At 43.9% G+C, this 16,517-nt stretch overlaps 1 protein-coding gene across 1 annotated transcript in view; it reads left to right on the forward strand.

Moving 5' to 3' along the window:
- The window catches only part of LOC147237841 (uncharacterized), a 29,399-nt gene extending 13,097 nt beyond the window's left edge, over window positions 1-16,302 (forward strand). The window contains exon 2 of the mRNA XM_086158576.1: window positions 14,308-16,302. Coding sequence (XP_086014702.1) covers window positions 14,308-14,544 — 237 coding nt within the window. The 3' untranslated portion in view covers window positions 14,545-16,302. The remainder of the gene's footprint in view (window positions 1-14,307) is intronic.
- The last annotated feature ends 215 nt before the right edge of the window (window positions 16,303-16,517 follow it).

Here is a 16,517-nt window from a genome sequence, read left to right on the forward strand (position 1 = left end):
AGTTGATCTCTATCTCTTTCTGTGTTCTTTTGTGTCTGTTTACTCACACATGCGCCACAAATGCAACCGAAGGAATTTCCTCATGTACTTTCCATATCCCAGCGGGCTCAGAACACTAAGATTTTGCATTAATTAATGACGCCGAGTGGCAGATTGAAGAGATGAATAATGGAGAGGAGCTGATAAAAATGTATCAGACGCCGTCATACAAAGACGTTCACAACTCACATTTTGCATGCAATTGCAGAGCCCTTATATTGAAACCTCTATATGATTATTAACTGTAACACAAGAGACACGATGCTTGTTTTGACTCTAAAGCTAAAAGATTCCTCGCCCGTTAAACTCCACTGCGCTGTGCTGTGCACTATGCTGTCCATGGAAAAAGGTGGGATTATGTGTAAACACCCCATCCAACACAGACAGAAAGATAGGATTGCAGTTGGACCAAGCCCCCTGACAAACACAAGCTATGATACTAGATATGAATCAACATCGGGAGGGGTGACATGAGGTGCCACACTTCTGGAGGATGTGAGATTTCATATCGAGAGCTCTTATTAGGGGTGACGCTGAGGTTCTGATGTCATTGCAGCCTTGGGGAGTCAGACGGGGAAAGATTGGAAACCAATGACAACAAGGTCAGAGTAGCGAGAGCTCAAACAGATGGTTGAGTGTAGGTCTGGCATCCATTGCTGAGCGCCATAACCTGGAGTGCTTTGGTGTGTCAGCCCTGTTGGCATTTGAATATGTTTAGAGGGGGACGTTTGTGTGTGTGTGTGTGTGTGTGTGTGTGTGTGTGTGTGTTTGTGGAGGGGATAGCATGAGAAGAATTTAAAGAAGCTGAAGTCAAGGCCCCTCCGTTGCATCCTTTTGCTGAAATTGCAGTTAAAACACCTTATATTGCAAACCACATCTTAAGAGGATATTTTACATTTAGCTCTGACTTTGAGGCTCAGAGGACCCAAAGTCCCAACAGCAACCAAATCAATACCTCAGCCTTATAGAAAACACTTATATGGTTTAATGCACTTTTTTTTTTGAGCAGGAAGCATCTCGATTCATTAACAATATTAGATGGCTTTGTTTGTTTACAAATTTAATTCTAGGCCCGGCTCACCTGGAATCAAATTTATATGTGCCGATGAGTTAAAAGCAAAACAAGTGATTTTTATCTAATTAACAATCCACCTTCAATGGTATCTTTTAATATCCAGAGAGGCTGTACTGAGGACCCACTGGTTGACTGAAAATTACACGTGGGAAGACCGTTATTATCCATTTTAAGGGGTGTTTATGAATTATGACCATCAGCTGTGTATTTGGATCCTGAGTCGCATCCCAAATACATCTAGTCAAGCAGAGATTTCCCTGTAGACGGCTGTTGTCCGGTGATCAACTTATCAATATGAAAACCATTAGTCACTGCATGTGTTCAGGAGTGTAAACAGAATGGTTGAGAACATCTTTAAAAGTGGCTTTTAAAGTCATTAGGATGGCAAATAAAATCCAATATGGGCTAATTCATTGGCTTCATTTGTTAACCTTGACAGTCCCTGTCTTTTTAAGCCATAGTAGCACTTTCTCCAGGAAAGTCACACTCAGTATGTGTGTGTGTGTGTGTATGTGTGTGTATGTGTGTGTGTGTGTGTGTGTGTGTGTGTGTGTGTGTGTGTGTGTGTGTGTGTGTGTGTGTGTGTGTATCATGCACACTAAACACAGACACACAAAATCTCAAAATCAAGTCTCACTGGATAGATTAATAGATTCAAACTAAACACTACTGCCTCCTTACTGGACCTGCCTGCTTTGGCTGACACAAAGGATTTTTCTGCAGCAATATGTCAAAGGACAACTTGACCCTTACAATATGTGTGTTCTGGCAAGCTGGACATCACCAGACTGCATCACCCACCAACAGATTTCAGTTTTCTGGCTGCAGTAAACTGAAGACCACTTTCGACACAACTGGAAAGACCTTCAAAGAATTGCTTCATTAACTCAGACAACCATCTTTTTGCCATAAAAAGGCCCTTCTCCAGCCGGCCTGTGATGACTGGTTGTGATTGGCCCAGGATATGCAAAGCTGTTGGTTGCGTTGGATTATGGACATAAAGAGTGATTGAAAAATGAGTTTAACAGATTCAGGTGTTTTTCAAGCTGCGTCTGGTCCTTGTTTCGATTGTACATTGACAGGTTTAGGTAGAAAGGAGCTCAAAATGAAAAAAAAAAGTTAAGTGTGCTGCAAGACTTTCAATCAAAAGAACAACAAACGTGTAAACTTTAATCTAGGGTCAATTAAAACCAATCAGAAATTTAACAATGTTATAGTTGAATCCTCTTCTTTTCATCTTCTTCTCCTTTTGGCTTTTCCTTTCTGGGATCGCCACAGCGAATCAACCTTCTCTAGCTAATCCTATTCTATCCTCCTCTCTCACACTACATCTCGCTACGTCCATAAATCTTCTCTTTGGTCTTCCTCTAGACCTCCTGCCTGGCAGCCCCAATTCCAGCATTGGTCTACCAATATATATTCACTATCCCTCCTCTGTACATGACCCAACCATCACAGTCTGGCTTCCCTGACCTTCTCTCTGAAACATCTAACATGTGCCATCCCTCTGATGGACTCATTCCTGATCCTATCCATCCTCGTCATTCCCAAAGAGAACCTCAACATCTTCATGTCTGCGAACTCCAGTTCTGCCTCCTGTCTTTTCGTCATTGTCAATGTTTGTAGACCATAGGGCATCGCTGGTCTCACCACTGTCTTGTACACCTTTCCTTTCATTCTGGCTGATTGTCTTCTATTGCATAGTACCCCTAACACTTTTCTCCATCCATTCCAACCTGATAGAACCCATTTCTTTACCTCTTTTCCAAACTATCCATTGCACTGGACTGTTGACCCTAAGTACATCAAGTATTTAGGGTCCTCCAACTTCTTGATCTCCACTCCCTGTAGCCTCACCGCTCCACCCGGATTCCTCTCATCCACACACATATATTCCGTCTTGCTGCAACTAACCTTCGTTCCTCTCCCGTCCAGAGCATACCTCCTTTGCCCAAGATTTTCCCCAACCTGTTCCCTGCTCTCACTACAGATCAATATGTCATCTGCAAGCAAAACAAAGTTATTGTTAAATGCCTGAGGTAAATTAGGCCAAACACAATGACTGATGAAAACACCTAAACCTTGTGTTTTTTTACATTGGAAAAATTGGATGTAATAGATGCCAGGGCTACTGGTGCCGGGATGACAGTTATATTGAGATTCATTGACGTGCCTTAAGAGTAGCAGCTCATTCATTAAATGAAATATGCAATTGTTTTCTTTGTCTCATTATTTTGCCAGCTTTCTTTCCTGTCTTTGGCTGCAGCACCTCTAATGCGTTTATTCTTGAAAGACCCCAACAGGCCTGCAATGGGTTAGCACCTCAATGCAACAGTAACCAGGGCCAATAGGCCACTGGTTAAACCCTACTGAGATCAGACATCAGAGAAAAAACCCTGGAGTCTGTGAGAGCAGGGGCGGAAGATGACACGGCTATTGAGCCAGGAACGGATTTGACTATGAGTAGAAACAACATGCCAGTGGCAGCCAGTAGTTCAGGTGCAGATGGGAAGAAGAAACAGGTTTGTTTATGTGGCTGGCAGAAAGTAATGCCTTTAAAGGGCTTAGAATCCATCGCGGGAGGAAGAAGTACCTGGTAGAGGGAACACAAGAACCCTGCATTGATAAGTATTTCTTAAGAAGTGTATCAAGTCAGTTGAGTTAAGTCCAGTGACAGGAAGAAACCCGCAGCTCGCAGGACATCAGTTCCCCTGATGTTGAGGCAGAGCCGAGTACTGAGGCAGACGAAGAGGCCAGCCAGCCAAAGACGGAGAAGATTAGTGCTCAGAAAGCCAGAGTTAGGTGGTCAGATGCAGCAGAAAGTAGCATGCGGGAGGGTGTTAATAGCGATTTCGTTAGGATGTTGGATAGGCTTAAAGGGACTGCTGAGAGCAAGGTGGAGAAGATAGGCAACCTCATGTATGAGTTTGGTAGGGAAAGATTTGGTGTCGTTGAGGAGACGAAGGAGTTAGATCTAGGTGTCAACAAGAGATTGATAGACTAGTTCAAGAGACAGGACAGCTTAAGAGGCAGTGGATGAAAGCGTCAGAGGTTGAGAAGGTTAGAACTGATTGTCTGCAGCTAGAATTGAAGGGCGATTGCCAGTGCTTAAGAAGAGCAGAGAATGTTAGGAAAAATAGGAAAAGGAAAGCGTGAGCTAGAATAGCTTTTTTTAAGGACCTATTTAGATTTAAGTTGTTGCTTTGTAAAGAGAAGAGCTGTACTCTTATGGTAGAGAAGCAGAAGCTTGGGGAGTATTTGCAGGGGATGCACAAAGAAAGGGAGACATAGAGATAGGGTACTCCCCTCTGATATTCCAGCTATTGGAAGGGGAGGTAGATAGAGTGGGAGGTAGATAGTTAGTGTGATGTTAGTCCACCAAGGTGGAAGGAGGACCAGGAAGTAGTGTTGAGGTTTTTGTGGAAATTGATGAAGGTAGTTTGGAAGAAGCAAGTTACTCCCATGACTTGGTGCAGAGCAGGGGGAATCTTCATTCCAGATAAGAGGAATTCGGTAGAAATCCAGAGGTAAATGATTAATGGTGAGGTGGTACCTTCGGTATTAGAGAAACCGCCGAAGAGTCTTGGTAGATGATTCGATGCAAGACTTAGTGATAAGGGACAATTTGAGCAGTTGAGGCAGGAAATGAGTCGAGGCATTTAAAGTATAGATAGGTCAGGGTTCCCAGAGAAGTTGAAGTTGTGGTGTTAGAGTATGGGCTATTGCCTCGGCTGATGTGGCTGCTAATGATGTATGAGGTTCCCCTGTCAGAGGTAGAGAAAGTTTATAGGCTGTTAAGTTCAGTTATTAGGAAACGATTCGGATTCCCCCACTGCTTAAGCAGCGCAGCCTTGTATTGGAAAAGCCAGTTTCAAACTTGTCAAAAGAGTACGAGTGCGGTAAGGTTAGACTAAAAATGACTCTCACTCAAAGGACTCAGTGGTCAGGAGTGTGGCACCTGTAGTTAGACCAGGGAAGAAGTGGAACCCAAAGGAGGCAGTGCAGCAAGCACATATCAGGGATATCAGAGGCGTGGAGGCTTGGGGTTGGTTTAAGAAAACCGGTGTGGAGTAAGGCAACAGTTTCAGAAAAGAGGAACTTAATAGTTGATGAGTTGATGACTTGTTTGTTTCAGAAAGCATCCCTACAGCCTGGATTGGGCATGTTTTCACCTAGGATTTTGGCAAAAGGGAAAATAACACCTTGTCATGTGTCATGTGACAGCTATTGTGTATGTGTTCTCATTTTTCTTCAAGTTCTTTTTTAGTTCTTGAACTGAACTGAAACACCTCAAATGCATTCAAAGAGTCATGTTTTGCAGATTAAAGAATGCTAGGTGAGCAAGCAGGGATCTGAATGATTCACAAAAGAAAGTTTTAGAAGAGTAGTAAGATGCCAAACGGAATAGAATCTGAGTACAATCTGGAACAGCAAAGAGGCATCAGAGCGACTGCCCTAAACGTCTGATGCTGAAGTGACGCTAGGGATGGAGGTGAAACATCAGCTCTGCGAAAGACAAGACTCCTGAGCAAGGAGCCGATTGGACGAGAGCAGACCGCGCTGATGGCAAGTGATGAGAAGCAGTTGAAACGTATGAGTGGTAGGAAAGGTTATCACGCAGGAGAGAGGCCAGACAGGAAGAAAGTAAATGAATCTTATCCAAAAGGTAAAATGTAAGAAAACATCTCCAAAGCTGGTGGAGTCTGCATATTAGAGTTAGAATGACATGCGTCGAATCTGCTCCAGAAAGAATGTTGTTTTTCATGTTTTGATTTACAATCGATTCTCCAGTCGGGTGTAATACAAACAGCCTAGCACCGTTATGGAGTCTGTGAAACACACTATTTGTTCAGAGTACAATCCTCGACAAAGCAGAGGCTCCGTCATCTCCTATGGTGAAGTAAGACTTGCTTTGTTAAGTTTTGTGAGTCCGTTCAAAGACCAAGAGGTTGGGACGCCGCGTAGAGCCCCATCCATTCGCCGCTCACCCACATCTCGAGGTTGTGTGTGTCTCTGCTGGGTGAGTTTTAATTGAAACTGCAAGCGAGGCACAGTACGTGACGCAGGTCTGATTCTAGGTGCTGAGATGGTGTGCGATATGGCACCGACAGAAATCTGTTGCTGCAGTAGGGTGGTGTGTTCTTTGGTGTGAAATGTGCATGAAAAACATGCTACACATAACCCAGCTTATACATATTTAAAATATATGCTTCCATGAATTATTACTGACCTTTGGCTTGGGTGCAAAAGCATTTATATGTAAACATAAAAGAATATATGAACACCTAGCTCAATGTCATGATGACTTGATTGATGAAAGGTTAAAAGGTCACTAAAATCTGTCAGAGAATGAGTCAGTAAAATCCCTTTCACTGATCAATAAGTTATTGCTTGCACAAGGCAGAACACATGAAACAAATCCTGGTTCGGAAAACATTTATTTTGTCCTGGATTCAAGTTTTTCTTAGAAGATCCATCTGGTTGCATCCCATCGTGCATTTAAAGCATTATACATCAGTGGTATTTTCTCATAATGATGAAACAGACTTACGAGTCCTCGGAGGCCTGCATTTATCAAACAGCGAGTGTATGCTTTGTGCTGCCGGAGAATTTAAATGAAGTTGACAGGTTGACCAGGGTGTCATGCTGGGATCATTTGGACGACACTTGTTGTATTGAGTTATAAGATTTATTAAAATGCTACTAGGCTACTGAGACAGGGGGAAATCAATGGAAGTCGAGCCATAAATCTGACCGGCTGGAACGGGAACTGAAACCTGTGGTCTCGACACTTCTCTGTGGCTGAACAAGCTTCCTTAAAGCCTCTGCATGTCCAGATTTATGGCAAGATAAATGCAATATGCTGAAATATGGCATTATACAGGTGACATCCATTTTTTTCCAGTAAGTGGTTGTTGTTCTGCAGATGGAATGCTGCTCCCCGTCACCGCCTTAGTCTGCTGCTATTTTTTTTTTTTTTCAGCACAGTAATCCCATTTTATTTATTTTCCTGATTTGTTGTTCTCTGACCTGCAGTGCAATTCTTTTACCATCCTCTCTCAGAAAGTGACGTTACTTATTATCCTCCCGCCGGAAAACGTCGACTTGATATGACCTCATAGGATGATGAAAACTGCAAGCAAGATTATGTAGGATAAAGCAAAATGAAACAGTAAAGTGAGATCAAATGTATTCTATAAAAGGACGGAGGTTTTTCACATTCCTCCCACACTCCAAAATCATGCAGGAGGTTCACTGGAGAACCTAAATAGTCGAGGTGTGAATGAACGAGTGAAAGGTTGTCCGTCGCCATATGTGGAGTGACCACTGACAGTTGGACTGCAGGATTAGCAGAATAGTTAATGAATGAATGAAAACTGAAGTTTTGAGAAATACACATGTTTGTCAGAGTTTAGAATTTGGATAATGATAAACCAGTTGATTTTGCAGCCCAGTTTGAACCTGCGCTTATGAGATTAAACCATTTCCAGACATACTGCTGAGTGTTCTGCAAAAACAGGCCGTCGTATCATATTGATGTAAACAACTGACTGTTTGGATTTTGTTTCCCAAACACTCCAGTGAAACAAAACCGTAACAACCCCTGGCAGCTAAAATCTGCTCTCTGCTATACCGGCTGGTCTCCTCTATGAAGACAGTTTGTCTTTAAACAGTCTTGGGGGATCTCTTTCCATGCGAATAGTACTTGACTACTGCAGAGCGCCACGGGTAAATGGACAGAGAAGATGGACTTTTCCTGTATTCAGCCCAAGCACTCTTGGAGGACGCTGTGGACAGATGTGTAAATGATACTGATCTTGTCTTACCAGCAACAGTCTTTCAGATAAGAAAACTTGCGCTCTGTTTACGTTTGAGTAAGATTTTCATCAGGGCTGCAACAGGGTTCTGGATGGTGATGCCACCGACCACGGATGGATCAGCACTCTTGAATTCTTTTATGTTTTGCATTCCAGAGGTCAAAAACACCTTTGTCCCCCTCACAAACAAATGTAAACGTGAGCTAAGGGAGCACGCCGTGTTGACTCGAGATCCAATCATTCGGGGATCATTTCTCCATCCATTTTGCATAAGCGGTGCTTCTAAATTCCGGGTGTTAATCGGGCATTTAACAAACGTGAAACCCGATGAATTGGGAGAATAACACCTTTTCAGGCAGTCGTGTGCTTAATTGAGCAGAGCCGGTTGTGACCCTCATCAGCCATGTGTTGTAATTGAACATGCGAGTGATGTGGAGCCCACAGTGCATTCTTTGCAGCTCTGTGCCTTTTCTTTCCCAAAACCATCTGTTCCATTCAGAAGGCTACATCCAGTCTGTCCCACAAGAGGATATTGGATTTGAAAATTATCCTACGTTATCACTCCATGCAGAGATGCCACTTGCCCTGTCTGATTTTTGTCACCGTGACCCGGCGCCACGGCCTATCGGTTAAGTTTCACTTTTCTTATCGGATGTTTTTGCTAGATTGTTTGTCGAGTGTCTACCGATGGCTGAGGGAGATAATTAAAGTAATTTGTGTTGCACAGTTACTCTGCTCATCCACGTAGGATGGCACAGCTTGGCCCAATAAATCAAAGCTGAGAGAGAGCGGAGCAGGTGGAATTGGTGGAAGGAACTATGCAGCATTGATTACAATTGATTGGTGCATGTTTGTGTGTGTGTGTGTGTGTGTGTGTGTGTGTGTGTGCACGCGCGTGCGAATGCATTGTCTGCTCAAAGCCATCTAATCCTAGTGGAAAGTGAAAAATATGAGCCAAGAGGTTTTTATAGCCTCAGAGGTCTGTGAGCGCAGAGTTGTGTGTCCTATCTCACAGGATGCACAGGTATGTGTACTGATACAGAGAATTCACATTTACATAAATCAGAATTTCCAATGTTCCCAAACTCACTACAACTTTTCCATATTCTATTCTACCAAAGCACAATAAGTTTGAAAACTACTCCTTTGTCCTTTGTTTAAACTTAATTCAAGTGAAAACTGCAAAAATAAATCACCCCTTTCCCATTACCGCATAGCAGTGAGCATTAGAATCAAGATGTCTGTTTTCTGATTTTCCCGCCTTTTTAAAAAAATATTTGTCCAGTTCTTGTTATATATTTAGGTCCTGATTTTGAATCTTGTGGACCAACCCTCGGCAGGGTCCTCGAGGGGACATGTGTGTTTGCCCAACCAGTCTACATGTGTTTTCTGGATTTTGTAGAAGGCATTTGGCTGTGTCCTGCGGGCAATCCTGTGGGGATGCTCCAGGGGTATGGGGGTACCGAATCCTGTTGCACGGGCTGTACGGTTCCCTGTATGATCGTTGTCAGAGCGTGGTCCGCATTGCCGGTTGTAGAGTTGCCCTTTGTCACAAATTCTGTTCATAACTTTTATGGACAGAATTTCTAGCTGCAGCCGGGGCGTCGAATGGATCCGGTTTGGTGGCCGCAGGATCAAGTCTGTGCTTTTTGCAGATGATGTGGCTCTTTTGACTTCATCAGGCCGTGATCTCCAGGCCTGGCCGAAGCCAACCGAGTGTAAAGCGTTGAGGATCGGCGCCTTTAAATCCAAAACCATGGTGCTCAACCGGAAATGGTTGGAGTGCCCACTCTGGGCCGGGGAAGAGGTCCTGCCCCAAGCGGGGGTGTTCAAGTATCTAGGGGTCTTGTTCACGAGTGAGGGAAAGGAGATGGACAGGCGGATCATTGCAGCGTCTGCAGTGACTCTGTTCCGGCCTGTCGTGGCGAAGAGGGAGCTGAGCCAGAAGGCTCCGGTCGATCTACATTCCCACCCTAATCTACGGTCACGAGCTGTGGGTAGTCACCGAAAGAACGAGATTGCGGATACAAGCGGCCGAAATGAGTTTTCTCCGTAGGATGGCTGGACTCTCCTTTAGAGATAGGGTGAGAAGTTCGGTCATCCGGGAGGAGCTCAGAGTAGAGTCGCTACTTCTCCGCATAGAGAGGAGTCAGAAGAGGTGGCTCGGGCATCTGGTCAGGATACCTCCTGGATGCCTCCCAGGGGAGGTATTCTGGGCATGTCCGTCTTGGAGGAGGCCACGGGGAAGACCCAGGGCACGCTGGAGAGATTATGTCTCAAGGCTGGCCTTGTCCCCCTGGAAGAGCTGGACCATGTAGCGGGGGAGAAGGAGGTCCGGGCCTCTCCGCTCGGGTCGCCGGCACCGCGACCCGACTCCGGATAAGCGAGGGAAGATGGATGGATGGATTTTGAATCTTTTTTTCTATGCTTTAAAGTAGCACTTTTAACAGGGCTTAAATTACAGTATTTCTCAGTGTTGCTCCTTCGGACTCGTGGGCTTTTTGATTTGCTGCGTTCTTGCATTTAGTGTTTAATCTCCTAGTGCTTTGTCTTCTGCCAGGTCCTGTTTTCGTTCAATCTCATTTCATTATGTAATTGTGTTCCTCCTGTGCTCTCTCATATTATCCTCTCCACCTTTTGTTTTGTCACTTAATTAGCCTCCATCTGTCCTGCTCCTATTTTTGACCTCCAATCGGCGACCGGCCTTCCATCACGTCCTTCACCTTTTATCTTGTGTGATTTACAAAAGATTAATTCAATTTGCCTTCAATTTGTCTTTGTTTCGGGTTGAGCTTCCAGCTTTCCTCTTTACTTACCAGGGGTGTGTTCACTTTTTGTTTTGGCAGAGATATGTCTTGTTTGCCATTTGCCTGAATAACACTTGATTCCATTCTACTGCTTATTTTCTGGATTTGAATCCAAGAGGAGGCCTGTGTGTGCCTCCGCCTCGGCCATCACTCACATGTACGCCTTGATTCATTACATTCATTTATTCGTGAATTCACTTATCTATAAGTGCCCATACGAAGGGATTTCCTTCCAGTGATGTTTAGGGGGTGGCCTCCTTCACCGAGTAAAGTGCTCAGATGCTTCGGGATAGCCCTTTATGTGATCTCTTGTTTCCCTCTCTTCCATTACGAGTCAACTCCTGCTGCTTCTTATGTCAAATGCGTCATGCACAGGGGAATTGTGGGCTTGAGGAGAAGATGGAAAAGTAGCCTAGTGGAAAATGATGTGTAATTGAAACACCCATCTATGCGTACATAGGCAAAACATCTCCGCCCAAAATAGGAAATCCACCAAATCAAATATTTAGAGTCTTGCTTTTTACAGGAGTATTGTTAGGCACACATTCCCTGGATCGCTTCATTTTATTCGGTACACTTCCCCATTTATGCAAACACCACCCTCCCCCGTGGACAATGACTCGCTTATAAATAAAACATAAATATAAAGAATGCAGACAAGGTTTGGAGCTTAATTCACTGTCCAGCTGAATGTATAACGAGGTTGTCAACATTTCAAGAAGATGTTCTATCGTCACCTTTTTTGATTCGAGGTTCGGTATTGAGATTGTACATTAAGATAAGCTAAGCAGCGGTGGAGTCTAAGCAGCCTTTCACTTGTTTCAGTTTTTGTTCCCATCAAAGATCAGCTCGAGTGTCATACTGATAAGATGAACTGTGATAAATAAATTTCAGGCCATGGAAAGAATTATAAATGTCCTTTTCCAGAAACAACCACCGTCCTACATATCTTACTGGACGATGAACATGATCACAATTAAAACCCGGAGTTATTAAATTGCATGAAAAGCATGTTTTTTTTTCCAATTCAGTTCCGATCCATTTGCCCCCGGGATGCCGGAAATGTCTTTTGACAAGGTAAATTATGATTGTATACTAGCTTTTGGGTATACTTCATGATGGCGGATACGCTCAAGACAGATGAATAAATATATAGATATGAAGATGGATGAAAGGTGCACACGGTGATGCTCTAAAGAGGGAATCAGCGGTTCTACTGAATGAGCCGGGGGTTGGAAGATGCAGGTTGCTGGACTTCATACATGCCTGTCTGCCTCCATCATGCTCATGTTAACAACAGGCGCTCTAAAGGATGTGTCATGTCATTATTCACCACCAGGGGCCAATGAGGGAGAGGAATACTTTCCAAAGCATGCCCCCACCTCCCGCTCGTAGGAGGGAAGCCCACAACTGTGTGTGTGCGCTGATGTACATGTGCGTGTGTGTTGTCTGTGCTCATTAGCCTGTGCGAGAGGCCAAGTGAATAGCAGTGTGAAAGAAAGTGAAGGTGAGCACATGAGGTAGCAAGAGAGAATTACCATGTATGCGAGAGCTCGACATCCCTCCGAGTTATTTTTAGCATTGTTTTCGACATCCTCGGCAGCGTCTGTTTTCACGTTTGAGTGTAGTACATGCATTTCTCAATCTTGCAGCATTTTGTGGAGGCGCGTGTGCATACACACACACAAACATACACACATGCACACGCATTTCCTTATGCTCTAAAAGATAACCTTTTCAAGGTTAAGAATGTCCAAAGCAATAAATCATTTCACTTACCGTTTCTGAAATATTAATTCCATGTTAATCAAGCTCTGCTCCATAAATACACATGCATGCAAGAGGACACGCACGCTCAGTATTATGTGAGGCGAAGTGGGAGCCGGCATTCCTCTGTGCAAAACATTTCCTGTTGCATTAATACTGGGATAAATTTCCTCCCGTCTCTATGGAGATATATCACTCTTTCTTGCCAATGCACGAGGGCTAGGATTGTGTAGAAAGCCAAAGTCGCGCGGGAAAGTTTGTGCCAGTGCACTGTTACGGGTTGGTATCTATTCAAACTGAAATAATAATACAAGCACACAGACATATCAGTGACACACTTGACGTCCCTCCATACCTTTTTTAAAATAAATGAATAACACCACTTTGTCAGAAAGGCCGGGATGCTGCAGCAAGTGCAGTCTGTTCTCAGAACCCAATGTCTCTTATAGTTTTGTTTGACTTTGACTATTTTATATCAGTGTGACAGCCGTTGCACATTAGCCTTTTGCACTTGCCTAAATATATTTTCCCTTTGCTCCGTGGGTCCGTGGGTGAGGGTAAAGTAAGTGTCACATTCCAGCATGCCACCATAGGTCTATCGGTCGAGTCATGTGAAGCTATAAGCCGATGCCTGGCGATTTCCACGAAACACGCGGCAGCTACAGATTGCGCAAACCCTCTCTTTTTTTCAGCAGCAAAATAACTTGGCGAGTCATCAGCCAGTCACAGCAGCGACAACAAACTTTGAACCGTAAAAACATCAGTGAACGCACCGAGACGACTGTGGAGGGACTGTGAGGATGCAACTCACTGTTTTGTGTCTCTCTCGTTGCCAGTTTGAATGCAATGCGATTGTCCCCATCTGTCTAAAACACAGACACGGCCAAATTCCGCTGTTCATGGGCAACGAAATGGTGAATGGTGTCCACTTTTATAGAACCCTTTACCACCTTACGGTATCAAAGCCTTCGACACTTGATGGCATCCACTCATTCACATGCGCACTCACACACCCGTGGCTTCCATTCAAGGCGCTAACCAGGCCATCGGGAGCAACTTGGTGTCTTACCCGAGGAAGCTCCGGCATATATATATATATATATATATATATATATATATATATATATATTAATCTCTTTATCTATCCATTTATCTGTTTGTCTGTCTGTCCTTCCTTTCCGTTCCCAACACTAGTTTTGTACCCAGGCTCCGACCCTCTCACTTGGCCTCAGGCTCCTGCTCGTGATGCTCTCAGTGATGTGTAATCCGTCCCAGCCGGCACTAACTGCGTTACACACCATCAAAATCAGGGAAACGCATCATCCCAATCGAATTACCATTTCGGTAAAAGGCAAATTCGGTTGCAGAAGAATAGATGTGTTTACGTTCACCTTTGGGTGATTTGTTTAGCTGGCTCGGAGTCTGATTCATGACTGATTTGGGACCTGTGGGAAAAAATAAATAGATTTTCTACATTACCTGATGTTAACCCAAATTCAATTCAGACATTCACTGGAAAATAATGGACAATTAAAAGTTTGTTACTTTGTTTGCCACAAATTGTAAATATTGCATGTGGTTGTAAATGCAGTTGCGGAGCAAGAAGAGGTGCACAGCTGGAGGAAAGCAACTGTCCCCTTTAATTTTGGTTTATGTTCTTGTTTCTTTGTAGAGTGATAGATTTAGAAAGCAAAACCTTCTTTCCACCTTATTTCTCTTTTGCAGCTGAATATTTTGTCCCCCTGCAAACACACTGTCACTCTGACTGTGACTGAATCCGACTTGTTTCCCTCCCTGCTAGATCCCAGTAATGACTGGAGCTTTCATGGACTCTTCGCCCAACGACGACTACAGCGGTGAACACTCGCTCTTCAACTCCTCGGCCAGTGTCCACGCAGCCGCTTCGGCCGCCTCCGTCCACGGCCAGCAGGACGAGCCGCAGTCCATGTCCAGTGATGCCATCTGGCTTTGGATCGCCATTGTTGCCACCATTGGAAACATAGTTGTGGTAGGCGTGGTCTACGCCTGCACTTTCTGATGAACATGTGCTTCCAAAGACAAATGACACACAAACACACACACACACACACACACACACACACACACACACACACACACATCCTTTCTGTGGAGCTCTAGACCCCTGTGTGAGGCCACACTTTATAGACAGAACCACGTCCTCTCGCTCTCTGTCTCACTCTCTTTCGGCTTTTGGAAGAGTCTTGGGTTCCTGGAAGGGTGGAAGTCCATGAAACCATATCATGTGTAGAGGGAGAGAGAGTTGGAGATTACTCCGTCGGAGGGGAGGACTGGGACTCGGCAGCATTTTTTGGCGGGGAGTGCTTTTGGAACCAGCTGAAAGTTGAAATAAAAAAAATAAAAGTCCTTCTGTTTAAAAACAGAACAGAACAGACCTGCACTCTCAGCCCCCAAATGAGACACATTTTTATTCAGCTTAAGTTTCTTTCTGTGTTTTCTCCCCCTGGACGACGTTCTCGCTTGTAATCCCGGCACAAGAACAGAGATCAAATGAAGGCTGGAGATTTGGGTTGATCTTGGCCATCTCCAACATTCATGGCTGCTGAGCAATTTGGGCCGCTGTTGTTTAATTATGCGACTGAACAGAGATAGTGAATGTTAAATCATCTTGAAAGCGCCACAATTATTTTCATCTGAGTCTGCTCCGTGACCTGGGACATTAGATTTCATCGAAGGAATGCTTTCTGGGGGAAACCAAGTATGGATATGAACAAGTCTACACACAGTCATTTTCTTTTTACATATTCACAGAAAATAGAGCAGACCAGTGGATTTGCTGAATGCGATTCACCTCCTGAACGTGTAAAACAACCCTCTGAAAGATTGTGTGTAAAACATAATATCAGATGGATGTTCTCCTCGTCAAATCCCCTGCAGAACTCCAGGAAAATGTATCTGCTCCGCCGCGGTGCGATCATTTGTACAGGTCGGGGGTTCAACATGGGAGACGGAGGCCCTGTGGGGGCGTCGTGTTTCTATCCCGCAGAATCTCGGCAATTCAGATCGCATATCAACGAATTACCCTCTTCATCCAACATGTAAAATGGTCCATCATTGACCATCTGTGGATTTCTGACTTTGGAGAAGCAATGGGGAAACTTTCCCAACACTACTATGTGTTTTCTGATTCTCCTCAGCTATATCTTCGACGTCCATTCCATCGCTTATGTAACAATTATTATTCTTTCACCTCTGTTCCCTCAGCTGCGCTTGAGAAACTCCCACTTTGAAAACCTCCGATTTAAGATGTTGATCTACAGACAGAAGCACAAATCCAGTCGCGGGATGATGCATCCTACTTTACTTAACCTACCTACCTAATGATTTTGTACAGTTGTTGTTTGTTGTATTAGATTGAGTGCAGCTTCGAAATGATCTCTTTCCCGACACTGGGACTTAATACTGTGTGCAACAAACGCTACTAATGTCTCTTTGATCTTTGATCCGTGTAGCTTGTTACATTATACATTACATTATATATTAAGTCAACCTTCTAAATTGAACACATTTCACTTGGTTTTTCATATTGTTCTGGAAGCCGGAGCCAAGGATACGATTCTCCATCATACAGTTTCTCCCTCGCACAAAAAAGATTTACTCGATGTTCTGTGCATTTACGCGAATATAACAGCTTGTCGCCTTCGTATGCAAAGTCCACCCGTTGATGTTTTTGTGCTTATAGTTTTGCTCCCCTATTTGAGACGTACAGTAAGATAGCTGAGCAGGGTTGCATTAAATATGTTTTTCAAAATGTAAACTCGAGCTGATTTCTTTTTAAATTCAAATGGACGTAATCACGTGAACCAGCTGAACGGCTTATTCCGTTTCAACAAAAAGCCGGAGAGCGACTGTGACAGTGAAAAATCTGTTCTGTGAAATTGTGTTTCTTCTGAGGTTTAGAGAGCTGTATCAGTATTCTCTAGGTTGAAATATATATATATCTCATGTGACATGCAATCATTCATCCTGGCA

Source organism: Fistularia commersonii, chromosome 1 (assembly GCF_037954325.1).
Source record: "Fistularia commersonii isolate RoL2024-O1a breed Wild chromosome 1, RoL_Fcom_v1.0, whole genome shotgun sequence".
NCBI classification, from domain to species: Eukaryota; Metazoa; Chordata; class Actinopteri; order Syngnathiformes; family Fistulariidae; genus Fistularia; species Fistularia commersonii.